We start from the raw sequence: 26551 nt of genomic DNA, 5'->3' as shown, positions 1-26551 counted from the left end.
GGGTGATGTGTGCCCAGCATGTGGAACAGGGCAGGTCAAAGGTAATCCTCTACACCAGTGGGCAGTTGAGGGTCCTAGGGGTCAACACTCAGAGCAGACGAGAAGAAACGGACCAGCCCAGCAAGGGGCTCTGGGTGGGGCAGCAGCTGCGTCCACACGGCCTTGGGCATCGATTTTGTTGGGGCTGTTTTCTCTGGTTGCTAAGGATGGAAGAGTTGTCTCAAGGAGTATAAACATCTTGAAGATTTTTGGTATAAATTACACCTTTCCTCCAGAAATACTGCCTCCATTTGCATTTCTACCAGCTGTGGATGAAAGTGCTAAATTCCATTTAAATGTTGAAAATGTTTTTTTCCTCAATTTGTCCGCTAACCTTTAGCTTTGTTTATTTTTTATGCATGTAAAATTTCTTTTATATGTAACTAAATATAACAATATTTCCCTCCATGATTTCCTTCTTTATGTTTATAATTAGACAGGCTTCCATTCTGAGATCCCATGACTTATATTTCCTTTAATTCTTTCATAGTTCCCTATTTTATGTTTAGATATTTTACGGAACTTTAAAGTGAAGGATATACCTCATTCTTTAAAACAGCGGAATCAATTGTTCCAGCCTCATTTATGACGCTATGCCACACTCTTTCAGCTGTTGTAGCTGTTATAATGTATTTTACCATTTTGGTTACACAAATTTATTTACATTTTTGCCTTTAAAACATTCTTCAATTAGTCTCTTGGAGGTTTTTCCTCCATGTAAGTTTTCTGATCATTTTGTTGAGTTTTACATTACACTGAGAAATTACAATGTAATTTCACATTACATTGAGATTTTTCTTGGAATGGCATTAAACTCACAAATTGATATCGGGAAAAATCAGTATCTTCCAAATGTCAAATCATCCAGTGTCACCTCACAAGACATTTTTTGTATCCTGTGGGCCAGGTTTACAGTTTTCTTTATTTAAGACTTATTGTTAAGTTTATTCCTGATGTAGTGTGTTGTGTGTCTGTACTGCGCATGTGTTTGTAAATATGAATGTGAATGCGATTCATTTATTTTTTAGGGTGTTTTTTTACAAATGGTTACAGTCACCTCTACGAAAATCCACACTTTTGTATTTTTAGTTTGCAATTGCCCATGTCACCCTCACTCATCTACACAGATTTTCACTTGATCCTTTTGGGTCCGTGTTGTGTCTGACTAATGAATGACTGATAGAGAACAGCAGAGCCCAGCAGGATGCTGGCCTGTTTCCATCCTGGGAGGTGGTGGGACAGATGCCGCGTCTTCTGTCTCCATTGTCCCATGTCCAGCCCAGGTCAGCATCATGTGTGCTGGGGCCCCTGGCTGCCCAGTGTTGGGACCAGGACACTCCAGACCCTCCTGAGGCCTCCCTGTCGGTTGGCCACCACCACTGCATCCCAGCCCCACCCCTCCATCTGCCAACACTTACTCTCAATCTTCTTTATCCTCATTTCCCAGGGGATGAAGATGACCACAAAGTTACAGGCGAGACGAGCAAACTTGCGCCAGAGCTGGAAAAGAGGGAGCAGGGTTAGAGGACGTTATGTTCGCCAGGACCCTGATGACTCAGGGGTGCTAGGATCCCAAATGGAGGAGGAGCTCCTGGACACACCGTCTGGGACCTTGAGTGATGATTTCACAGGCCTGCGGGCAGCTCCGGGACCACAGAGGCCCCCTTGTCCTCTCTGTGCTCCCGCCTGGGTGAGGCACCTGTTCTGGGCTCTGAGCCGTGGGGCCTGTACTGAGGTGCCCTTGCTCTGGGCTTACAGCCTGACTTATTCCTACCACTCCTGTGGGAGCCACTAGGGCACGTGGTCCTAACACACTCACTTGACCCCACTCTGGGAGGGGGGCCCAGGATTCGCATGGCCAACAAGCCCCCCAGGTGTTGACAATGCCCATGCCTGCTCAGGAGCCAGGTCCAGAACATTCGCTGAATGAGGGCTCCCCGCCGTGCCTCCCGTCCTGCAGCTGGAGCTCATTTCCCAGCCTCTCTCCCGGCCAAAGCTGCCACGAGGAGCTCTGGGAATCCATCCTGTGTGTTTAAGACGCAATTGTCAAAGAACCATTTTTTTTCCCAGAGGAGAATAGAGTGGGGTGCACCCTGATGCTGGCCCTGCTCTCCCCCAGCACTGGCAGGTCACGCATTTTAACACAAAACATCTGGGTTTGTGTTGGGAGCAAATGATATCATCTCAGGGAGAAGGCGGGCAAATGTGATTACAGCGTCCGAGCTGCAAGGCAGCGGGCGGTCCCCATCCAGACGCACATGGTAATGTCATTCCGGACGTGCCTGCCGAGGCCAGAGCAGCTGCTTGTCAACAGAAATTGGTTTGTTTTATCAGAAGTTGGAATTGTTCGTCTTCTGCTCATGATTCAAGACCGGCTGAGACACAGCCACTCCCGTGAGGATTTCCCACGGCTTCTCTGTGGCCGGAAATCCTTTCTTCTATTTGCAAACTCCCAGGTCGTTGTTTTTGGTCTACTGATGCTTGTCACACTCGGCCCTGTATTGTCCGCTTGCTCATCTGCACGGTGGGGAGGCAGAGCAAGGCTTTCTGACCTTCCATCCCTGTAGCGTCCAGAGACTGGGGCTGGACATCCTTGGGGAGGGCGTGGGGTGGAAAGTGTTGCGTCATCGGCCCACTGTCAAGTCCCGAAGGGTGAGAGGTGCCGAGTGGGAGCCCAGAGCCCTGAGTTCCAGCCCCAGCGCCACCCCTGTCTTATTACATGCCCCTGGGGAAGTTGTTTTCTTTTTCTGGGATTTATCTCATACAGAAGTAGGAGCCAATCGGTAGTCCTCAGAGTTCTCTCTCAATTCAACGTCGGGCAGCAGGTTCAGCACTTGGAACGGACTAAAGCGGGATGCACAGCCGCCTCTCTCGGGCTCTGGGGCCTGCTTGAGAAGCCGGGGGCCCACAGCTCACTTCAGAGAGCCCTGGACGGAACAGCCCCCACACTCCTTCTGGTGAGGAGAGTCTACACTGCCTGCGCCTAAAGGGATGTGTGGTGGAAAAAGGTGACTTTTTGAACACCCAGATTCAGCAAGGCGTGGGAAACATGCCGTACTTCTCTGACGGTCGGCCCTGAATCTCCACTGCGAAAGCCTCGAAACTCGGGAATGACTCAAGATTCAAAGAGCAAACCAAAAACCAAACCAAACCAAAGACCAGACTGGGAAGAAATAGGTCCTAATTATGGGCCCGAGTTGTAGAGTTTTGGTAACTAAGAATAACATCCTTTCGTCTTCGAAAAGGCTTATCAGTTCACCTGCAATAAACGTGTTCTGACAACACGTATTATAGTTTAAGAAACACGTGTGCATTCAGAGTGCGTGCTGAGCACCTGCGCTGTGTTTGCAGACCTGCAGATGCAAACAGTGAACCAGACGTGCAAGATGGCAGCTGGCGCAGAGTTTGTGTTCGGGCAGAAGGGAGGCAGCGCCAAAGAAGCCGACGCACGGTCCCTCAGGACTCGGGGACAAGGGGTCGGGGAAGGTCTGTTTGGGGAGGTCGTACCTGAGCTGAGAGCTGAGTGGAAAGAAGTGAGATGAGGAATTGGCAGGGGAGCTACCCAGGAGGGGAGAGCAGCCAGTACCAGTCTGTGGGTTAGCTTGAGCGGGTATTTCACAGAAGAGGATGGAGCAGAGCAGTGGGATGAGACCCAACAGGTGGCAATGGCCCTGGGAGGGAATCTGTATTTATTTCTAAGTGGAATGAAAGCCTTTTTATCCATCCATCTATCTATGTATTCATCTATCCATCTATCCATCCATCCATTATTTATCTAAGCAAGGGATAGCAGAAGAAGTTGACCGTTTCAAACGCTGCCCTCATTCCTGTGTTTCCAGAAGAGAGTGGCTCACAGATGGAGGTGAGTGGAAGCAGGGGGACCTGCTAGGAGGACGGTGGGTAGGTGCCTTGAGCTGCACAGAGGGGGTGTTCTTGCCCAACCACGTCATGAAGGCCCTTGTTGGCATCACGTGAGAAACGAAGGGCAGAGACCGTTAGAACTAAGAGGGATCTTAAGAACCAAACATGAGAACCACATCACTTTCAGGGCCGTCCACCCAGAGCAGGGGAGCAACGGCAGAAGGACCCGGCGTCCTGGCTCCTGCAGTTTGCTGTTCCACGGGCCCGTAGCTTTTTCACTACAAGAGATGCAGTGAATAAAATCTACATGCAGCGGGGGACCAAGTCCCCCATCTCCTGATGAGTTAGGCTCCCCCAGGGCCACACAAGTGGTAAGCGATGGTCTTGGGGCCTACGGTCCAAGTTCTGGGAAATGCAGGCCTTCGGCTCCGGGCTCTGCAGCTGTTCATGACGGACACGCACGACCTTGCACGACGAGCATGCGAGGACAGGCAGGGCTTCCAGGATGGAGACCCAGGAGGGGTCGGGCGCCCACGCATGCCGTGTGCTCTTACCTCCGCACCTGCTGCCTGGTAGCCTCGAGTCCGGGTCAGCCTCCCCTCAAACTTCAGCACGATCTCCTTCGCTCGTCTGGGGGAAGAAGGACATGACAGTGAGCAGCGCGATGTCACACAGCCGCAAACAACCTAATTCAGCCCAAACTTCTGACACCCTGACCACGTGGGTGGGTTGACCTGATGTCTCTGCCTAAGTGATCAATCCTTGAAAATGGACTGAATTCACTGAGGTGGGTGGTTAAATCTGGCCTAAAGGAACAACTGGGTTAGAGAGTAAATGTTAGTGCCATGGGACAGAATGAAGTCAAAGACTCAGAGACGAACGCCACCTTCGACGTGACCTCAGCTGATGCTGCACGGTGAGGTCCTCAGAATCTGAGGTCGACCACCCCATGCTGGATTATGAGAACTTCGTTCCTCTGAATCATCCAGTTTGTTAGTTGGGCCGACTCCCTTTCAGGGAGTTCCTCATGTGCCTCCACGTACCCTCCCAGCAACACCCACTGTCCCCAGGTCCTTCCTCAGGAGACACAGGAAGCAGCTGACTCTCTTTTCCATGAGCAAGAGTGATTGCTTCATTTTGGGCCTCTCTGCCCGGTTTCCACCACCCCGTCTCCACGGCCCAGCTTCATCCTGCAGGACCAGAAACGCAGGCACGAGCCGACGTCTCACCCTACACGGCATTGAAAACATAGGGGCCCGTGGAAACTAAATAATAATTTATTTCGTTTAATTACTTACATTTTTTTTCCCTGCAAACTTTCTGCACACGTTTTGAGTCGAGCATAGAGGAATACTGAAGTGGTAAAACAGAACTGGGGCCTGAAGGAGCCCACGAGCCAACAGGGATGAGGGAGGCGCAAGGTGACAATAGCCAAGGAGAGCAGGTGTGAGGGGGCTATGAGGGGCCGGGGAGAAGCAACTGACCCAGGCCCGGTCACAGCCCAGTGCGACTCCGACGGCATGGACCACTGGCCTCTCCACAGGAAACCAGCACGCGCTGCATGACAGGGGTGGATGCTCCTGGCCCAGCCCAGAGCTGCCTCCATCCAAGTCGGCCACACCCCCGGATCCAGGCAGTCAGGCTCCACTGCCCTGTGACTTCCGTGGAGGCACCGCAGAAAGGACAATTGATGAAGCACTGATCCACGGGCTTCTCAAGGTGAGGACAGGGCTGTGTGCCAGGCGATGACAAATGCAGGTGCCCGGAGGCCGGCGCCGGCTGTCTTGGGCTGTGGCTGAGCGCCGGGCAGGCACCAGGCGGAAGGCTCGTGTGTCCTTGCGTTTCTGAGTGCCTCGACAGATCACCTAGCATTTGCCCTGCTCCTCCCGCAGGTTAGAAAGACTCAGTCTCTCACTGCTGAGAGAATCATCAGCCACCAGCATTTCTGTATGGTTTTCAAAAATTCTCATAGAGCACATGCCTTTTTTTATTTCAGTAAGTCGCTTCACTGATTACTTTGGCAGAGTTCCTCTGTTTCAATAGAATAGAACATTGGAGTTGGGCATCAGAAAACCTAGGTTTAAAGCTCGGTGCCAGCACTCACGAGCTGTGTGTCCCGGGGGGAGACACTCAGTGTCTCTGAGGATCAGTCTTGTCATCTGAAAAATGCCATCCTTACTCAAAGAGATGGAAGCGATGAGAGCTGATAACAGATGTGAAAATTAATTAGAGAGGTCTGAGAGCGAAAACTACGGATGATCTTAGCCGCCTGCTCCAGCCATCAGAGGCTCAGGCTGCATCTTTGGTCAGACTGGAAAACAGTGCCTGGAGTGGACATGTAGTGAAGGCGTGATCTGGTGGGAAAGAAACACCAGCCTGAGGGTCAAGATGGGGAGAGAGTGGGCTGTTGTGACGTCTGGAGAGGGGCACCAAGCCGTAGATGTGACAGACGTTCTCGTCCCGTCTACACAGCGGGTGGCTGAGGATCAGGTGTTTGGTTCGTTCTCCAGGGAGGTCTGCTTCAGAGGTCGGCTTAGCTCAGGGTACGGTCACTGCCACCACTCTCCTAACCGCCTTTGCTGTGACCCCGGTGTCAGCATCGCCGGTCATCGCTCGCCCGGAGGCGGCACGTGCGACACAGCAGAAGTCATGCCGACCGCTCACCTGGTTTATCTCATCTGATCCTTGAACTGCTACCAGAGGATCTCAAACTTCAGTGAGGCAAAGACTCACCCTGAATGAGTGTTAAAAATGCTGGGCCTTCCCCCATGATTTCTGACTGAGCAGGTCTGAGGGCAACCAAGCACTCTGAGTCTTTAATAGAACCCTGACGGCTTAACAGTGGACGTTTTTGGAAACCCTGCGGCAGGACGTAGATGCTATTCTTCACCGTCACTTCGACTTTAAAGAGGAAGGAACTGGTATTTGCAGAAATTAAGATTATAGCAGCGTTGGCAGTGGGTAGAGGTGGCATCTGAATCCAGGCAGTCGGTCTTCTGATCGTTCTCTCTTCACAATTATCTAAACAGACTCTCCGTCTGACCCTAAATGTCTTGTAATCTGGTTTCCTGTAGCGATGCCCCCCCCAGAGGGAGGCGACAGCTAAGCAGGTGAAATCAGCATCTATTTTCCGTCTAGATCCTACACCTGTCTCTGGTGAGTTACGTTGTGCTGTTCACCTCTAGACACAACGCTACAATCTAGTGTTTGCAAGGACATAGAAAACCAAAAACTTTGCACCCACCCACACACACACCCAACCCAGACAGACACGTATAGACACACCCAGAGGAACGGGCCACCTTGAGGCCCCGTGTGGACCAGCTCGAGGCCTTGGACATCTTTGTGCCTCCTCTCAGTTAGGGCAAGAGCGACTGTTCACGTGGGTCTCTGTGCTCATTGCCATGGGCAGGGCGGGGGTTTGGTGCAAAGCAGGCCTGAAATAACCAACAATTGCTATTGAGGCTCCTACCTCAGCGCCCTCAGCTTCTGTCCCATGGTCCAGGGTCTGCAGCGAATGTCTGCCATGAGATCCTTCTGAAACTGGATATTCTGGAAGATGTGCTCTGGATCAGTGCTGTCCCCCGTTTCGTCAGCATTGAAGCTGTCGTCCAAGTTGCTGAATGGATCAGGACATTAAGGAGGAAATCGCATTAGGAGAATTGTTTCCAGCAAAGATCTCCTTGCCCTGGGCAAGTTCAGCACCTCCCTGCCCCAGGGGCATCTGTGTGAAGCGTGTGTGTGTGTGTGTGTGTGTGTGTGTGTGTGTGTGTGTGTGTGTGAAAGGGCGGGGTCCAAAAAAGCAAAGAGAGAATCAGGCCGTGTGAGCAGCCCACTGAGGCACATTTATTATCTTCTGTTACTTCGGTGGGTCAGTAAAAGACAACGGGCCTCAGGATGAAAGACGTTCTCAGCAGGTGTCATAAAGGAGACAGGACGGTGCTTATATGCGATTCCTAAACAGCAGCATCTTTGGTGGGAAAACAGTTTCTAGTTCAGGCTCATTGAAATAATCGGCTAATTTTACAGACTTTCTTGTCCCCCAGCCCTGGAAGTAAAATAAGGAAAAACCAAGCTCTGTCCCCTAGAGACCCCGTGCTGACATTCCCACTTCCATTCTTTTGAAACCCAAGATAACGGAAGCAGAACAGACAGCAGTTTCCACGAACCAGAAATTGGCTAAATAAATTTACGTGGACAAACATCTCAGGGAAATAGTTAATCTCTGGCAGAACAATTTTTTTAAAGGTGCGGCAACATTTATTCCCGGTAACGATTAACATGCTAACCTCGTGTACCTGTTTAGGAGGAGATGTGACTGTGTGGCTGTGTCTGTTGGATGAATGATGCACTTACAAGTAAGACAAAATAATTTCTTTGCTTTTCTCCAATTCGGATAGTTTTTGCTTACTGAATGAAGACTTTTCTCCAATTTCTCCATATTACTGGAGGTTTTAACATACCTTTATAAATCTTTAACAATTCCAACAGCACTCCCCCCACTTCTGATGAACCTGAAGACTTTTCCAACAGGCACCTGGTTTATTATGACGGATGTATCATCCACTCTCTCCTGACGCTGCCGATGGAGTAAACAGAGAGAGAGCAGATGAAGGTGCCTGCGGGTTTGGCCAGCAGTAATGCCGGGTCGGAGTCCAGGCTTTTGGATTCGGACCCCCTGGTCAACCAACACGTCCAGCCCTCTGTGCACACGGCTGAGGTTCCCAACCAAGTTGTGCAAGAACCTGGAGGAAGGGGTTTCTGGGCTCCTGCCGAAGGGGAACCGAGCAGGATGAGGACTTGTCCTCTGCTTGGACCTAAGCAAGGCTCCCGTGACCCCAGGTCCCTTCCTCGCACACCTGCCTCCTCTGCGGATGGGACTGGCTCACCTGAGCAGCAGAGACTCCTGGTAGAAATAGTGCTGGCCGGCGTTCCTCCGCACGCTCCTGTAGCGCTGGGACGCCTTTGAGGGTTTCATGGGAGCTGACCTGCTGCGGGCAGGGCACTGGGAAGCCAGCAGGAGGGGTCTGCTCCAGCCGACCAACGGCTCCTCACGCTGCCCTCCGGTTGCCAGGAGCAGGACTGCTAGTCTGCGGCTGGGCTGGGAGCAGGGCCGCCCAGAGGCGAGTCATGCATATGCAACGCGAAGGTGGCCGCGGCCACACAGATTGGCTGAGTCCAGACAGCGCAGAGGGGAGCTCGGCTGGGTCGACCTGGGGATCAGCTGGTGCCACTGGAGTGATGGCATCGGCGACCCCTCGAGCCCAGACACGGCTCTGTGGTTTCAAAGCGTTTACGTCTATTGCCGTGATCTTCACAAAACCCTGAAGGAGAATGTAAGGCACAGCTTATTTTTTCCCATTTTCCCATCTCAAGAAAGAGGCTTAACGAGGGTAAGAATCTTGCCTGTGTTCACACAGCAGAGTCCAGGAGAGGCACGGTCACAACATTTTATTTGTTTTTATTTTTCTCATCTTTTTTTTTTTTTTTCTATTTTGAAAAACCTACAGAAACTTTGGCAGAACAGGACCACAGAACAGTATTCTCCCAGCCTAGATTCACCAATTGCTGACATTTTGCCACATTTGCTCTTTTTCTCCCGACACCGTTCAAAAGTAGGTTTTGGAAATAACGACACGTCACCCCTCAATACGTCAGCATGACATTAATAATAATAAAATTCACACTTTTCCTATATTTGTGCTTACTAAGTGAGGTCACATTAATTGCATGATGGTCCTGTGAGATGGGCTGAGAGACGGCGGGAGGCCTCCTAGAGCTCCATGGTAAGAGAGGAAGAATTGAGGGAGGTAAGACGATCCACAAGGTTCTGAGAAATGCTCACGTGCTGTCAGATGGGGCGCCCGGCCCTCCCTGGACGCTGGGTGGAGACCGGCAGCTCCTCTCCGCTTCCCCAGCCGCAGAGGAAGGGCCCCAGCCCCTTGTCACTGCAGGCTCCCATTCTTAGCGTTCATAACCACCTCTCACGAGGATCCCCGGTCGAGGAATTCATCCCCAAGTCCAGGACTTTCCCACAGTCTCACGATGTAAACCCCAATTTTCTAATTAACACAAGAAACGGTTTGTTTGCAGAAAGGTTAATTGTACATTAACCGAACGGGAGGGTGCAGGGCCCAAGTAGAAATGGCCCTTCCTGTTGACCAAGCTGCCTAGTACACCAGAGACTCAACAAACCGAGTCAACGCATATCGAGAAGGGTGGGCACCAGACAACGGGGCAGGAAGGAAATTCATCAGCGTCTCCGGGTGTGGGGTGTAGCAGAGGGACTCACTCATTCATTCATTCATTCATTCATTTCTTCATTAATCCCTTAGCGAGGAACTGGACAGCTCTTCCTATGTGCCACGCGCTGGACTGGCCGAGGTAAACCACAGCCCTGGCCCCGGGTCCTGAGGCTCAGCGGGTACCAGGCAGGTGTCAGATTGGGGCTCAGGGCCTGGGAACGAAGCAGGAGCCGGGAGCCAGGGCTGGTTGTGGGTCAGAGGAGCAGCCGCAGGCCTACCAGACCAGGTCACCTGTCTGCCGATTTGCCCGAGGCCGTTTGACCTGATGTTGTGTGTAGTAACACTAGACAAAACTTGTGTTTATCAAGTGGACAAAATGGCAGAGATATTAGGATTATTTCTAGACTCCTGAGGGTTTTTTTCGGCATTCTCTTAGAGATCTCTTCTTACACACACTATTTCTGAACATTTCAAAGATTTTTTCCTCCTATTTTTTCCAAAGGCCTCTCTGCTTTTGAAATATTTATTCAAAATTGGAAATATTATATATAAATTTTATGCAATTGACTATTTTGAGCATTTTCATCTCTTCTTTGCATGTATATATTTGTGTTTTCGGGGGTAGAGCGAGGGAATGGAAAATTTTGAGGTCCTACATGGATTTATTAAAATAAATTAGTGCAAACCTAATTGTTTTCTTTTCTTCAGTTAATTCTGTTTGATAGCTTGGGTGAGATAAAATGGATTAATATGAATATATTTAACTATTTTTAATATCCAGATCATAATTAATGGGAGTAATTAAATAGGAATAATGATTACTTTGGATATGAATCAATTATCTCCCTGTTTGCCTAACTTTAAAGAAATGTAGATTTCTAAACATTTTTTATTATGAAAGTGACATATAATCATTAAATAAGAAATGGAAACAATAGGAAAATTAGAATAGGAAAAACCACCTAGAACAATATTGCTTAATGATATTAACTGTTAACATTTTCAGCTTTTTACCAAGTATATATTTTTCTCTGTATTTATATATTTTGCAATTTTACTCTATACACACATTTCTTTTAACTTTTCCATCAATTTTATATCTAAAGCGATGTCCATGTTTTTAAAAAATCTTCTGTGAACATATTTTGCCAATAGGCCACTGAGTGGAATATTCCATCTAGAACATGAAATATTCAATTTTTCCCCATTTCTCAAACAGCCATTTTGTCCTCCCACATACATTTTTTGCCATTGATATTATTTCCACTTTTAGCATCATTTCTTTAGAATTAGTTTTCCAGAAATGAAATTACCAGATCAAGGAGAATGTCATTTAAAAAAATTCAGTATATGGTCAAATGAAAGTCTCTCTTTTTATATTTATACTGATTTAATGTGTTTTTATTATCATTGGTATAATGAGGGTTTTTTGTTTTGCTTTTGCTCAGGAAGATTGGCCCTGAGCTGACATCTGTGCCAGTCTTCCCCTATTTTGTATGTGGGACACCACCAAGGCATGGCTGACTTGTGGCATAGGCCTGTGCCTGGGATCTGGACCTGGGCCACCAAAGCGGAGCATGAGAACTCAATCACCACACCAGGAGGTCGGCCCCTAAAATGAGTTCTGAATGTGATTAGATTTGTCCGTGGTCTCTTTATGGTTTTCTTGGTCTGATTTTTAAAAATTCCCCTTCGAGTCCACCTGGCACATTCTGGTGCTGAGCTCAAGGTGAGGCTGTGATTGCTGCTCCTGACTCCCAGCAAGAGGAGCCCTGATCTTCTTCCTGCATCCCTCTCTGAGCTCCGCTCCTCTGGGCTCCGAGGGCTGGTGGAGGGAGGCAGGTGCAGCAGGGGAGGTGGCTTTCTGGATACAAAGGGACACATTACTCATGTGTGTCCAACTTCCTCTGACAATCTATTAGAGGCTTCAGGTGCGATGGATGATTTTAAGTTAAACCAGCGTAGATAGATAGATAGATAGATAGATAGATAGATAGATAGAACAGACAGATAGACAGACAGTCAGACAGACAGATAGATAGATAGACAAATAGGCAGATAGATAGATCGGCAGAAAGACAGATAGATAGATGATAGATAGACAGATAGATAGATGGATAGGCAGATAGATAGATGATAGACAGACAGACAGACAGATAGATAGATAGATGATATGACTAAAAATCCCTGAAATTCTTACAATTGAAACATTAAAAAAAATCAAGATCCAATGTCAAAATGAGGTAAAACTAGCATTTCCTGGACCACCTCCTCGCAGGATCTGAGTGGCAGAGAAGGAAGGTGATGGAGGGAAAGAGAACAAAGTGGCAGGTGAGGACCTATTTGTATAAAACGCAAACCCCTTTCAGTTAAAAAAAAAGAATAAAATTTGGTTATAACTCCCAAGAGGTTTCGACAGAAATCATCAGACGGCTTAGCTTATAGGAACAAAAACACTCGTTTCCTACGTCACCAATTAAAGCCCTTTTTTCCCCCGCTAAGTAGACTGTCTTCTGGGACATTGTTATCCCCGAGCGCGTCTGAAATGTTCTGTGTGAGTCCCGTCGACAACGCCAAGCTCCTTTTTCTAAGTTACCAAATTTTCAGCTCTGGATTTTACAAGAGAGACTTTTCCATCTCTGAGATTCATTTACACACCCGTTATATTGTTTTAATGACTCTAAAAGCTTTTATTGGGTGTTTAGAAATATGTTCGGGGACTGGAAAATGTTATTTCGAAAAGATGCGCAAGAATATATTGTTTCCAATTATCTGAGTAACAATCGAAATTGTCGAGACATGAGAACGGATTTTGTTTTTGTTGAATTTCTCATGAAGTCGTTAGCTGCAAATAAGCCGGAAACTGGGCAGATGCTGAGAGCTCTGTCAGGAGTCACGTGAAGCTCTGTTAGTCACTTAAATAGTCTGAGAGAGTCACAGCCAGGCTGGCGGTGGGGCTGTCCCTGGTGCAGTTGCCTCTTGCAATAAGTGAAGACGGACGGTCGCCACCCCGCAGCATCCTTTCTGAGGAGGCACTGACCGCCCTGCGGGCTGCGCTGGGAGATGGACCACAGAGCCACCCTGTCCTGCTCCGTGTTTCGCTTTCTCCAGGAGAGAAAGTCTTTTCTATGGGTGACTGTGTCTAAACACCTCAACTGCCCCAGGACAAGGGAAAAAATGGAACTTTCTCAAAAAACGGGGTAAAGGAAAGCAGTTGAGTTTCTTGTCAAGCAACCATCTGGTGGTTGGCTGAGATCTTTCCTTAGTGATTTTTAGGTGGCATTTTCCCTAGTGTTTGAGGTCTTGGAGAGAGCACGGCCGAGTCCTCTCCAAGGGGGCAGCCTCTTCTCAGCGAGTCCCGCACCCGCGTCCTTACAGACATGCCAAGTCTCCATCAGCCAAGGCGACCGCAAAGAGGACCGCGGGTCCGCTGAGTGAACCGAACAGAGTGGATGCCTATCAAAGCGTCTTTATGAGACGCTGACCACCAGCCACGGACTTGACCATGTTCTCGCTTTAGTCTAAACGTGATATTGAAGAATTTTCTCCTTTAGGAAAATCACCTCCATCTTTTCCTTCCATTTTTATTGGCATCTTTCACCTTGTATTTCTGACACATAATTCCTTTTCTTGTTGTATAAAGACCTTTTAAAATCCAGCTGTTCTCCCCCCAAGATCTGCTTTAAGACTTTAAAAAAAATTTAAGTACCCTCCCCCACTTTTTTCTTTCAGAATTTTATCTCCTTCTCTTAGGCCCGTAGAAGAGAAGGAGCTGCCATTTGCGCGCCCTGGAGGTCTGGGAAGGGCACCAGGTGCTGAAGTGGGTCTCACACGTGGTGTCTGGTCTGGTTTTCCGGTCGGCATCGGGCTGTGTCCTGGCGCTCAGCTCCCTCCTGCCGTTCCTCGGGGCCCCGGCCGGAGCCGGGCGTGTGCCCAGCTCTGTGGTGAAAGGTGCCAGCCACTCCTCGAGGCACAGAGAGGAGACCTCACGACGTCACAGAGAATCGGAATCTGCAAAAAACTCCAGTGCTGGCGGCTTACCCTTTGGAAGGGCCACTCTTGTTCTGATCCCCCTACCATCTAATTCTAAATATCGTTCTTGCTGGAGGAAGCTTGTTGCTGAGGTCACATTCATGCCCGTCCTCCCCTATTTTGTATGTGGGATGCCGTCTCAGCGTGGCTTGAAGAACAGCGTGTAAGTCGGCGCCCAGGATCCGATCCCGCAAACCCGGGGCTGCAGAAGCAGAAGTGTGTGAACTTAACCACTGTGCCACCAGGCTGGCCCCTCCTTTTACCCATTTTTAAGTGTACAGTTCAGCAGCATTAAGTACATTGCAACCCCCACCACCGTCCATCTGAACTTTTCCATCTTCCCAAACGGAAACTCTGTCCCCATTAAACAATAGCTCCCCTTTGCCCCTCCCCTGGCCCCTGGCATCACCCTTCTCCCTTGTGTCTCTAGGAATTTGGCTGCTCGAGGTCCTTCCTGTAAGTGGAATTGTACAGTATTTGTCCTTTGTGACGGGCTGATTTCACTCAGCACAATGTCCTCAAGGCTCGTCCATGTTGCAGCGAGTGACGGCATCTCCTTCCTTTTCAAGGCTGAGTAATATTCTGCTGTGTGTGCCCATCACCTCTTGTTTACCATTCTGAATGTTTTTAAGCTGCAACAAAGAAAGAGGCAGAACGAGAAATGCCCGGTCTCTTCCACTGCCCGTCTTCACGTCAGCCCTGGTCCCTCTGTAACAGTCTAGTGCCTTCCTCTTAACTCTGCCTCAGTTTCCTGTGAACGACAGTTCTGACTTGGCCATCAGAGCTTTCTCTGACCTTTTCCCCTTTCACCATATCTTCTGGAAACTTCTCGAAGCATTTAGCATGTCAATGGCTCTTTTTCCCAGTTCCTAGTGGGGCTGCCGTTTCCCCCTAATTTTAAAGAATGAAACATATTACATTCTCTATGTTTGCCGGGTGGGGTTCCCATGTTCTTTCCGCTTTCTTTCTCGTTCCCTCCCTGCTGTAGCGAGGGCCTCTGTGTTCGTTCTGTCGTCGGTTCGCTCGGGGAGCATTTGCCAGGCCCCCGCGCTGTGTCGAGTTAGGGCATCGCTTGGTGTTGCGATATCACCACAAGACGAGGATGGTGAGCACTGGGTCTGACCTGGAGATTCCACTCTTCCCATGATCTCAAGGGCATCACACAGGAAATAGAAAGAAACGTCGCTGTGCGAATGTCCAAACTCAGAATAAGTTCATATCCTGATCCCTTCAGCTGTGAATGGTACCTTTCAGAGCGAAAAAAAGGAGAGGGGGTCTTTGCAGATAGAATTAAGTATCTTGACATGGGACCATCATCCTGGATTATCTGGGTGGGCCCTAAATGCAATCGCATGGAACCTTAAAAGAGGGAGGTAGCGGGAGGTTTTCTCTCACTTGATGTGAACATGGAGCAGAGAGAGGCTTGAAGACGCTGGCCTTGAAGATTGTGGTGAAGCAGCCACAAGCCGAGGAGTGCTGGCACCCGCCAGGAGCCGAAAGGAGAGGCAGGGGACAGCCTCCGGGGGGAGTGGCCCTGCTGACAGCATCCTTGTGGCCCAGTGATGCTGGTGTCAGACTTCTGGCCACAGAACTGTGAGAAAATAAATCTCTATTGTTTAAAACCACCAGGTCTGTGATAATTTGTCACAGCCGACATAGGAAACAAATACCGTCACTTTATCTCTAGAATGAAATTAATAATAGAGTCTACACTGAAGTGTTTCTGTGAGCTCAGCTCCTGCAATGTGACTCTGTTGCTCGCTCTGCTCTGGCCCGATTCCTTACCCACAGGGTGGAAAGAACCTGCAGGGCTGTTCCGAGGACTAGTGACGTTGTGCACGACGGCCCAGAGCAGTGTCTGGAGCATTGTGGGAGCCTCACAGCTGGAAACTATGTTGTATCGTTGTGTCTATAGCAGTTTTATTATCTAACCCTCATCAGGAAAGCGTGGCTGAAATGGTTTGAGCTCAGGAATTTTATATGAACTATTATTATGGCCGCTATTATCACCGTATTAACATTATTTTAACCTCAGCATGAAAGCCTGATGAGAATGATTTTGAAACTATTTTTTTTTAAATTTTATTATTTTATTGAGGTCATAATAGTTTATAACCTTGTGAGATTCCAGTTGTACATTATTATTTGTCAGCCACCATATATATGTGCCCCTTTATCCCATATGGACACCCCCCCACCACTCCCTTCTCCTGGTAACCACTAATCCGTTTTCTTTGTCCATGTGTTTGTTTATGTTCCACAAATGAATGAAATCACCTGCTGTTTGTCTTTCTCAGGCTGGCTTATTTCGCTTAGCATAATTCCCTCCAGATCCATCCACGTTGTTGCAAATGGGATGAATTTGTCTTTTTTCTGGCTGAGTAGTATTCCATTGTATATATACCACATCTTCTTTATCCAGTCCTCAGTTGATGGGGGCACTAGGATCGTTTCCATGTCTTGGCTGTTGTGAATAGTGCTGCAGTGAACACAGAGGTGCATATGTTACTTTGGATTGTTGATTTCAAGTTGTTTGGGTAGATACCCAGTAGTGGGATGGCTGGGTCATATGGTAGTTCTATTTTTAATTTTTTGAGGAATCTCCATACTGTTTTCCACAGTGGCTGCACCAGTTTGCATTCCCACCAGCAGTGTGTGAGGCTTCCCTTCTCTCCACATCCTCTCCAACATTTGTTATTTTTAGTCTTGGTGATATAGCCATTCTAATGGGTATAAGGTGATGTCTTAGTGTAGCTTTGACTTGCGTTTCCCTGATGATTAGCCATGAACATCTTTTCATGAGTTTATTGGCCATCTGTATATCTTCTTTTGGAAAAATGTCTGTTCATATGCTCTTCCCATTTTTTGATCAGGTTGTTTTTGTTGTTATTGTTCAGTTGTGTGAGTTCATTATATATTATGGAGATTAACCCCTTGTCAGATACATGATTTGCAAATATTTTCTCCCAACTAGTGAGCTGTTTTTTTCTTTCAATCCTCTTTTCCCTTGCCTTGCAGAAGCTCTTTAGTCTGATGAAGTCCCACTTGGTTATCTTCTCCTTTGTTCCCCTTGTCCGAGTAGACATGGTATTTGAAAAGATCCTTCTAAGACGGATGGCAAATAGTGCACTTGCCTATATTTTCTTCTAGGAGTTTCATGGTTTTAGGTCTTTCCTTCAAGTCTTTAATCCATTTGGAGTTGATTTTTGTGTATGGGGAAAGATAATGGTCTACTTTTGGTCTTCTACATGTGACTGACAAGTTTTCCCAGCACCATTTACTGAAGAGACTTTCCTTTTTCCATTGTATGTTCTTAGCACTTTTGTCAAGGATTAGCTGTCCCTAGATGTGTGATTTTATTTCTGGGCTTTCAATTCTGTTCCATTGGTCTGTGTGCCTGTTTTTGTACCACCATGCTGTTTTGATTACTGTAGCTTTGCAGTACATTTTGAAGTCAGGGATTGTGATGCCTCCAGCTTTGTTCTTTTTTCTCAGTGATGCTTTAGGTATTCGGGTCTTTTCTTGCCCCATATGAATTTTAGGATTCTTTGTCCTATTTCTGTGAAGAATATCATTAGGATTCTGATTGGGATCGCATTGAATCTGTAGATTGCATTAGATAGTATGGACATTTTAACTATGTTTATTCTTCCAATCCGTGTGCATAGAATCTCCTTCCATTTTTTTATGTCATCATTGATTTCTTTCAGTAATGCCTTATAGTTTTCAGTGTATAGGTCTTTCCCCTCTTCGGTTAAATTTATTCCTAGATATTTTGTTCTTTTTGTTGTGAATGTACGTGGGATTGTATTCTTGAGTTCTCTTTTTGTTAGTTCATTATTAATGTATAGAAATGCAACTGAGTTTTGTAAGTTGACTTTGTACCTTGCAACTTTGCTGGAATTGTTGATTATTTCTAACAGTTTCCCAATGGATTCTTTAGGGTTTTCTGTATATAAAATCATGTCGCCTGCAAACAGTGGGAGTTTCACTTTTTCCTTTCCAATTTGGATTCCTTTTATTTCTTTCTCTTGCCTAATTGCTCTGACCAAAACCTCCAGTGCTATGTTGAATAGGAGTAGTGAGAGTGGACACCCTCAACTTGTTCCTGTTCTCAGAGGGGTGGCGTTCAGTTTTTCACTGTTAAGTATGGTGTTGGCAATGGGTTTGTCATATATGGCCGTTATTATGTTGAGGTATTTTCCTTCTATACCCATTTTATTGAGAGTTTTTTTTTTTTTATCATAAATGGATGTTGGATCTTGTCAAATGCTTTCTCTGCATCTATGGAGATGATCATGTGGTTTTTATTCCTCATTTTGTGAACATGCTGTATCACATTGATTGATTTGAGGATGTTGAACCATCCCTGAGTCCCTGGTATACATCTCTGAAACTATTTCTGGATAACTGACCTGACTCATGTAGAGAATTGGCAAAGAAAGTATGACACAAATCTGTTTATTAACTACAAGACAGACACATTGTGTGTGCTCTTGAATCCAGCTACAAATACAAATAAAATTCTGAGAGTCCCTCCCCTTCTAAAAAGCATATATGTGTAATAAACAAGCCGGAACAGTAGCCAATTACCAATGCAGAATTTAACTCGGGGTGTTTGCATTGAGTGCGGTCTGCCGTGGATGAGGGAAGCAGCCTGCCGCAGCCCAGAGACACAGCGATTAATCCCCAGAGCTCCCGGCGAAGGGGGCTGCCTGCTGAGCGAGACTTCACTGTGTAATTGAACACGTGGTCCCGGCCCAAATGCAGGAAGCATGAAATTTGTTAAGTGGTATATTCCGTGAGGTTAAGAAAGGAAGACAAGCCTCACTAATTATAATAGGGTCTTATTAAATTTCTACCCTGCTAATCCGGAAACTGTGATAATGCAGACTTGGCATATGTGATAGTGAATAAAAATGTACGATTAAACGCTGTCCCTGGGAAATTTTATATTATGGTGCACCTCTAGATGGCACAGGCCTCTCATTGATTTGTATTGCATTTCAATCCTGTGCACCTGTTTTTAACCCCCAGGTGCCATCTGCTTGCATGTCCCCATGGTTCACTTCCAGTGTAGAGTTTGGGGTGCAAGAATACACCCAAGTGCCAGGAAACCATGAGTGTGGCTGTGAGATGGAGAGAAAAGGTTCATGAGGACATGAGGAGGAGGCAGCAGGGACGGACTGAAGAAAGGGTGTCCGTCTGTGCCATACGCGTTGGTCCCGGGAAGATGAACAAGAGCCCAGAGCAGAGAGCTGAGCTGGCACCTGGTAACAGAACGGCACCAGAGAGAGGATGATTGGAAAGCGACTCTCAGAAGGATGGCCAGGACGCGTCTGCACGGCCACAGTCAAAACAGGTGACCGCTGTGGAGCTCCCTGGGACCCGCAGACGTTGCCTGCCCCGTGACCTCGCTTGACAGTGGTTTAGCTGGGCTGAGAAAGAGGGCTGTCTGTTTCTCCTTGTTGGTTTAACCATACGATGCACAATCCTGTAAACAAATTAATTTCCCCCGGGACTTTTGAAAGCATCCTGAATGCATTATCATTTTTCTGCATCAAGGAAGCTTAGCAAGAAAACAATTACGGGATAGACTTCCAGTGATCTCCAAATGGCCATAAAACAGAGACGCAATCGACAGAGATGTTGTGGGGGGGGGGGGGGACCATGAACAAAGTCTTGCTTGCTAAAATCCAGAATGTGCTTATTTGACCCTTTCCTGTTCTTTCTCTCTCTGTCGGCCCACAGCAGAAATCCTTCCGCACCCTCATTTTAAAAGTTTCTGTTCCCCTCCTACTATCCTTCTGCTCTGTTCTCTCCAATCCAGCCTAATATCAAGGCCAAAGTAGAATTTCCAAACTTGGCTGATTCTGGGATGAGCACACGTGGCCCGGATGGGGAGTACGTGCAAAAGTGCCAGGACGGGGGGAACGAACCAGCACATCCCTTCGTGGTTTCTCTCGTCCAGCCTGTACTGTGCCTGGTCCTGTGCTCTTCCTTAGGGATGAAACGAAAAAAATCCACAGTCCTCTCCTTAAAGCAACTCGATGCTCAGTGGGATGACCTTGTTCTGAACTTTCTACCCATGCATCTGAGTTTTATTTTCCAGAGCCAGAGAACTAATAAACGAATATAGCAAGGTTGTAGGTCACAAGGTCATTACAAAAAGTCAACTGCTTTTCTATACATCAGCAATGAACAACTGGAGTTTGAAATTAGAGAAAACAATACCACTTACAATAGCACCATAAAAGTGAAATACTGACGTATAAATCTGTCAATCAAAAAATGCACATGATCTGTATGTGAGAAACTGCAAAACACTTATAAAAGGAATAAAGATCTAAATAAATGGAGAGATAGTCCATATTCATAGATTGGAGGACTCAATAACATTAAGATGTCAGTTCTTACCAAATTGATCTACTGACTCAACAAGACCCCAGCAAGCTATTTCGTATGTATCGATAAACTCAGTCTAAACCTAGGATAACCAACACAACACTGAAGAACACAATTGGTGGCCTCACGCTGCCCAGTTTCAAGACTTGCTATAAGGCTGTAGTAATCAAGAGGGCATGCTGCTGGTGAAAGAACAGACATATAGATCAGTGGGACAGAATAAGGAGTCCAGAAATAGATCCCCATAAATACAGCTGACTGACTTTTGTCCAAGGAGCAAAGGCAATCTGCTGGAGAACGGATGGTCTTTTCAACAAATGGTGCTGAAACAGTTAGAAACAGACCTTACACTTTTCAAAAAAATTGTCTCAAAAAGGATTATAGACCTAAATGTAAATGCAACGCTATAAAACTTCAGAAGGAAACAAAGGAGAAAATGCATGTGACCTTGGGTTTGGGGGTGAGTTTCTAGACACTTCAGCAAAAGCATGATCCATTAGTAAAAAAATTGATAACTTGAGCTTTATTAAAATTGAACACTTCTGCTCTGCCAAAGACACTGTTAAGGAAATGAAAAGACAAGCCACAGACTGGGAGAAGATATCTGTGAAACACATATGTGATAAAGAAACTATGTCCAAAATATGCCAAAAACTATTAAAAATCAATAATAAGAATGCAAACAACCTGGGGCTGGCCCCGTGGCCGAGTGGTTAAGTTCGCGCGCTCCGCTGCAGGCGGCCCAGTGTTTCGTTAGTTCGAATCCTGGGCGCGGACATGGCACTGCTCATCAGACCACTCTGAGGCAGCGTCCCACATGCCACAACTAGAAGGACCCACAACGAAGAATACACAACTATGTACTGGGGGGCTTTGGGGAGAAAAAGGAAAAAATAAAATCTTTAAAAAACAAAACAAAACAAAACAAACAAACAAAAAAAGAATGCAAACAACCCAATTAAATAGATAAAAGATCTGAGCAGACACCTCCTTAAGGAAGATATGCAGATGGTATATAAGAATAGACAAGTGTATGACAGGACACTCAACACCATTCCTCATTAGGGAAATGCAAATTAAAACAACAATGACATACCATTGCATGCTTTTCCAAATGGCTAAAATCCAAAAGATTGACAGCATCACTTGCTGGTGAGGATGTACGGCAACAGAGATTCTCATTTGTTGCTTGTGGGAATGCAAAATGGGACAGCCACCAGACAGCTTAGCAGTGTCTCACAGAGATAAGATGCAGTAATTGGACTCCTAGGCATTTACTCAACTCATTTGAAAACTTCTATCTGCACAAAAACCAGCAAGAGAATGTTTTAGCAACTTTATTCATGATTTCCAAAAACTGGAAGCAACCAAGACGTCACTCAATGGGTAAATGTCTAAACAGACTGTGGTATATCCAGACAACGGACTACTATGTGGGGGTGAAAAGGAATGAGCTACCAAGTCATGCAAAGACAAGGAGGAATCTTAAATGTCTATCACCAAGTGAAAGAAGCTGGTCTGAAAAAGCTGCACACTGTATGATTCTATCTATATGATCTTCTGAAAAAGGAGAAAATGTAGAGATGGTAAACACATCAGGGCTTGCCAGGGGTTTGGTCGTGCAGCTTGGGGTGGGAAGGAGGGTTTCACGAGTGAAGCCCAGGGGATTTGGGGAGAAGGCAGTGAAACTGTTCTGTATGACACTGTAATGGTGGATACAGACCAATACGCATTTGCCAAAACCCATAGGAAATTTCAGCACAAAGAGTAAACCTTAATGTATTCAAATTAAAAAAAATCATTTGAGAAATCAAGCCATCCCAGGATTTTCTGTGGATAATGGATTAGAGTTAGAGACGTCAATATGAATTCATGCGTAACTTAATGTAGACGCACACACATTTATTCCACATGTCTATATAATGTTTATGGCTGTGTATGCATGTATATGCACATTAGGTCACACACATACGCTTCCTTGATCTATCGTCTGGAAGGGCCAAGAAGCAACAACACCCCAGTATCAGTGAGCCCACCTAGTACTCAGACCTTAGTTTCTAATACCAATAAAAAAACATTCTGCAATAAAAAACAACAGGGATCCTCAGAGAAATGGATGCTTCTATGATGCGGGCAAGAAATATGTAAGATGAGCCTAGAATAGCTCATGGTGCCAGGAAGTAAAGGACTTGCTCAGAGTCCACGCTGATGGGATATGTCAAAGGGACACTGGGGCCAACTGAAAGAGCTCCAATGGCCAAAGACGGAGTAATTTGAGCAACAAAACAACGTAGTGTTAGATTACAACCCAAGTATAAAATAAATACCTGAGAGTCTATAATGATATAAATTAATGGCTGAATAGATAAGTAATTGGGGAAGAATAGACAATCTCCAGCGCAGAAGAATTCTAAATATTTTATGTGGTTACTTTGTCCTCAGAGAGTTCCCCCATTCTTTAAGTGTGGACCGCACAGTTACTGTCAAGATCACCAAAAACCAGGAAAGTCTGAGAAGCTGCCACAGCCCAGAGAATCCCATAAAGAAATGGTAACTAAATGTGATGCAGGATCCTTGAACACAAAACAGACATTAGGTGAAAACTAAGGAAATCTGAATAAAGTATGGATTTTAATTAATAATAGTATACGGGTATTAGTTCATTAATTGTAAAAAATATCCCGTACTAATGTAAGACATTAATAATAGGGCATATTGGGTGTGGGGTATATGGGAACTCTCTGTATTATCTTCACAATTTTTCTTTAAATTTAAAACTATTGTAAAATTAAAGGTTATTTTGAAATAACCTTTCAAATATCAAGTGTAGAGTGTAGCCCACCCCCCACGAAAAGCTCTAAGCTGCCTTTCAAATGTCACCTCCTCCTTTTATGATATTTCTTTCATGCAAACTATACGTTTATTTTAATGTCATGGAATAATAAATAATGACAAAAACTAGTATTCACTGAGTGCCTCCTGTGTGCTATTTATGTCTATTAACTATGAAAGCATATCTCTATTGTAACCTGATAATAATGACAGTTATGAGGCAATAAGGGAGGGACAAGCAGGGCTTACCCATATTTGGTTTTCCCGTCCTTCGTAGACACATGGGAAGATGATACTCCCCAGCACCTTTGCCATGTGGCCAGGCCTTGTGCCTGGTTCTAATGCCATGTGGGCCAGAGTGAAGCGTGTCACGTACAGGCTGAGGTATTTAAGAGCTGGTGTAATCCACCCATATGTCTTCTCCCCTCTGCGGTGACCATGGAAGTGATGGTTGAGATGGCAGAGGCACAAGACAGAAGTAGGAAGTAGGCTGTATCTCTGAGTCACTGCTTGGAGGGGAGTTTCTTGGGAGCATCACTGGCCCCACATGAGTCTCTGGCATGAGCCAGATATTAATCTTGATTACGTTGAACACAACCTCTTCAATGCTGCCTGAGACAATGCATAATATACACCATATGATGACAATGTAATTATTTAGTCTTTATTGATATGACTGATGGTGGATCTCAGTTTTGTAATCAAAATCTCCTGAAGAATATTTGCTCGAGGAGTGACAATCACTAAGAGAATCATCACCTTATTTCACACCTTTTTGGAAGCCCTTGAAGCAGACCTTTCTGCTGCTTTTTAATCCCAATGGCCGGCCTAAACCTTTCCGTGTCATCCTCACATCTTCCGACCTCTGTTCTTTCCTGCTGCTTAATGATCTTCCTATAAATTGTGTAGGAAATGAAGCAAATGCAATTATAGTGTCCGCCAGCCCTGATGCAGATAGATGGGTGGAAGTCTAGCCAAGTGTCTGCCCAGGGCCGCCCTCCGTGTCTGTTACTCAGAATAGAAAGAAATAGTCCATCCACTGCAGTGCGGCCTTGCTCCACTCATATCATTAGATCCCAGAGAACAGGGATCACGAGAAAGCCATTTCGAATGAATGTACGTGTCAACACAATCCAGCTCCTCTGCAAACAGAGCTTTTATAAATTTGCATTAGATTTCTGCCTCCCCAGTGAGCAATGCATTGGATGCTGAGGACATAGCTGACCTTTCATTACATCTTCCCTCATCTCTGTGCACAGAAGGCCTGGTCTCCAGGGGCTGTGTCCCTTTAGACAATAGAGTCACGACCAGGCATGTTGGGAGGGCTGGTTGCGTGGCCCAGTCGAGGTTTATCTACATAAGAAACTAAATGATTAGATGATTTGGAACAGAGTTCTGGTCCTTCAGAATGAGATCTCCGAGCTACCCCTCAATTCTACGCGTTGTAGAAATTATCTCCTCTCAAGGGACGAGTTGAAATAAAGAATAAGTGAATTAACTCTTTGTCCTTATGGTTTATGTTTGATAATATGAGGATAAAAGCAATGCCTTTCTTTGACCTAGCCCTGGACAAAATGCAAGTGGAAAAAGGACCCTCCCCACTGTCTTCAGCCTTGACACAGCAGGAATAGAAAAAGGAACTTTCCCATCCAGGCCGTGTAGACACAGAGAAGTGTTTCAATGAGTTTGGACATGCAGGGGATCAGAAGTGAACACCCTAAAATGTGTTTCTTTGGCATGAGGATTATTTGGGGCTGGTTACTTTTAAAAACTGCAGACATGAGAGAAACTCTGAAAAGTAGAATTTACTTACCCTTTGTTAAGAGACATTTACATTGTAAAGGAAATCTCCATCTGTAAAGACGTCTCCCTTTCTGTACCAGGAAGAAGGGGGCTGACCTTATCTCTAGAAACTCTTATCAATGCAGAAGCCAAGGACTTAAATCTGCGTAATAACCTGACTCTTGCTTACTGTGCTTTTCTGGTAATCTCCCGTAACTGACTCCCCCCACCCCCAACATCCTCCTTTGTCTTTAGCTGAGGATGGTATCTAAGGTAAGAGCTTCCACCATTTTGGTGAGTTGCTCAGTTTTCCTGAGTGTCTCCCATGTAAACATGTTATAAAGCTTTGTCTGATTTTCTCCTGTTATTCTGTCTCATGTCAGTTTAATTCATAGCCCAGCCAGAAGGACTCAGATGGTAGAGGATTTGTCTTCGTCCCCTATAGACAGCAGGGTCAGCACTTGGGGACTGAGGGGCCCCAAGAAAAGCTGGGCACCCACTACAGGGATTTAAGTGCCAGAAGGCCACATAGGACATGGAAGATGGCAACTTTTGAAATACTAGTCCAAGGATCCAGCCCTTTGAACTGGAAGGCAGGATTCTCCCCATTGTCCTTTCACATTTGAGACTTTGTTACATGTTAGCCCTTTGTTCCCAGCCCCACTCCTGGGCCCTTTGATGCCCACACACTCTGGCTTTGCCAACCCTCTCTCTCCTGGTAACTATGATCTGACATTGATAATTGGCACCTCCCACAACCAATTCTCGTCACCAACCTTGTTAGTGTTGACGAAAATAATCCATAACCAATCTATAAATGAAAATTTGGGTGAGTTTATTCTGAGCTTAAATCTGAGGATTATAACCTGGGGCCTTTCTTCCCGAAGGAAGAAAGGGCACCAAAGAAGTGGGGTGCACAGAATGGTTATATACCCCCAGAGAGGATGTTTCACATAGGATTGAAATGTCCCTTTTACAATAGTCGCGAGACTGCTCTGTCGGTACAGCGATTGATGGAAACAGCAGGTAGGTCTTCTGTCTCGGTGAACACAGCAGGGTGGCAGTCTGTTGTCTCGAGCTGGGTGGTCACAGGTGAGCTGGGTGGTCACAGGTGAGCTGGGTGGTCAAAGGTGAGTGCAGCAATCAGTTCCTAGCCTAAGGAAAGACGCTTATCCCTAAGGAAATGCCAATGTGGGGGAAAGTTGAACCTTTATCTCAAGGGCCTTTGTTCTGGCCATAGGAAATGTCTAAGCAGATACACAATGCGTGCTCAACAGCCACAGTCAGGCCCTTCTGGAAAAAACAAAGTCAGGCCGAATTAGGTTTATACCGAATGGCTTCCTCATATACTCCAA

General features: G+C 46.2%; 1 protein-coding gene across 1 annotated transcript in view; it reads right to left on the bottom strand.

Annotated features, from left to right (window-relative positions):
* Positions 1-8975, bottom strand: part of TMC3 (transmembrane channel like 3) — a 35858-nt gene extending 26883 nt beyond the window's left edge. The window contains exons 1-4 of the mRNA XM_070617165.1: positions 8790-8975; positions 7373-7519; positions 4455-4530; positions 1458-1539 (exon numbers count right to left, since the gene is read on the bottom strand). Coding sequence (XP_070473266.1) covers positions 1458-1539; positions 4455-4530; positions 7373-7519; positions 8790-8878 — 394 coding nt within the window. The 5' untranslated portion in view covers positions 8879-8975. The remainder of the gene's footprint in view (positions 1-1457; positions 1540-4454; positions 4531-7372; positions 7520-8789) is intronic.
* Between the last annotated feature and the right edge of the window lie 17576 nt (positions 8976-26551).

Source organism: Equus przewalskii, chromosome 1 (genome assembly GCF_037783145.1).
Source record: "Equus przewalskii isolate Varuska chromosome 1, EquPr2, whole genome shotgun sequence".
NCBI classification, from domain to species: Eukaryota; Metazoa; Chordata; class Mammalia; order Perissodactyla; family Equidae; genus Equus; species Equus przewalskii.
Note: the sequence above shows the minus strand (reverse complement) of the source record. Positions and strands in the feature narration are given on the sequence as shown.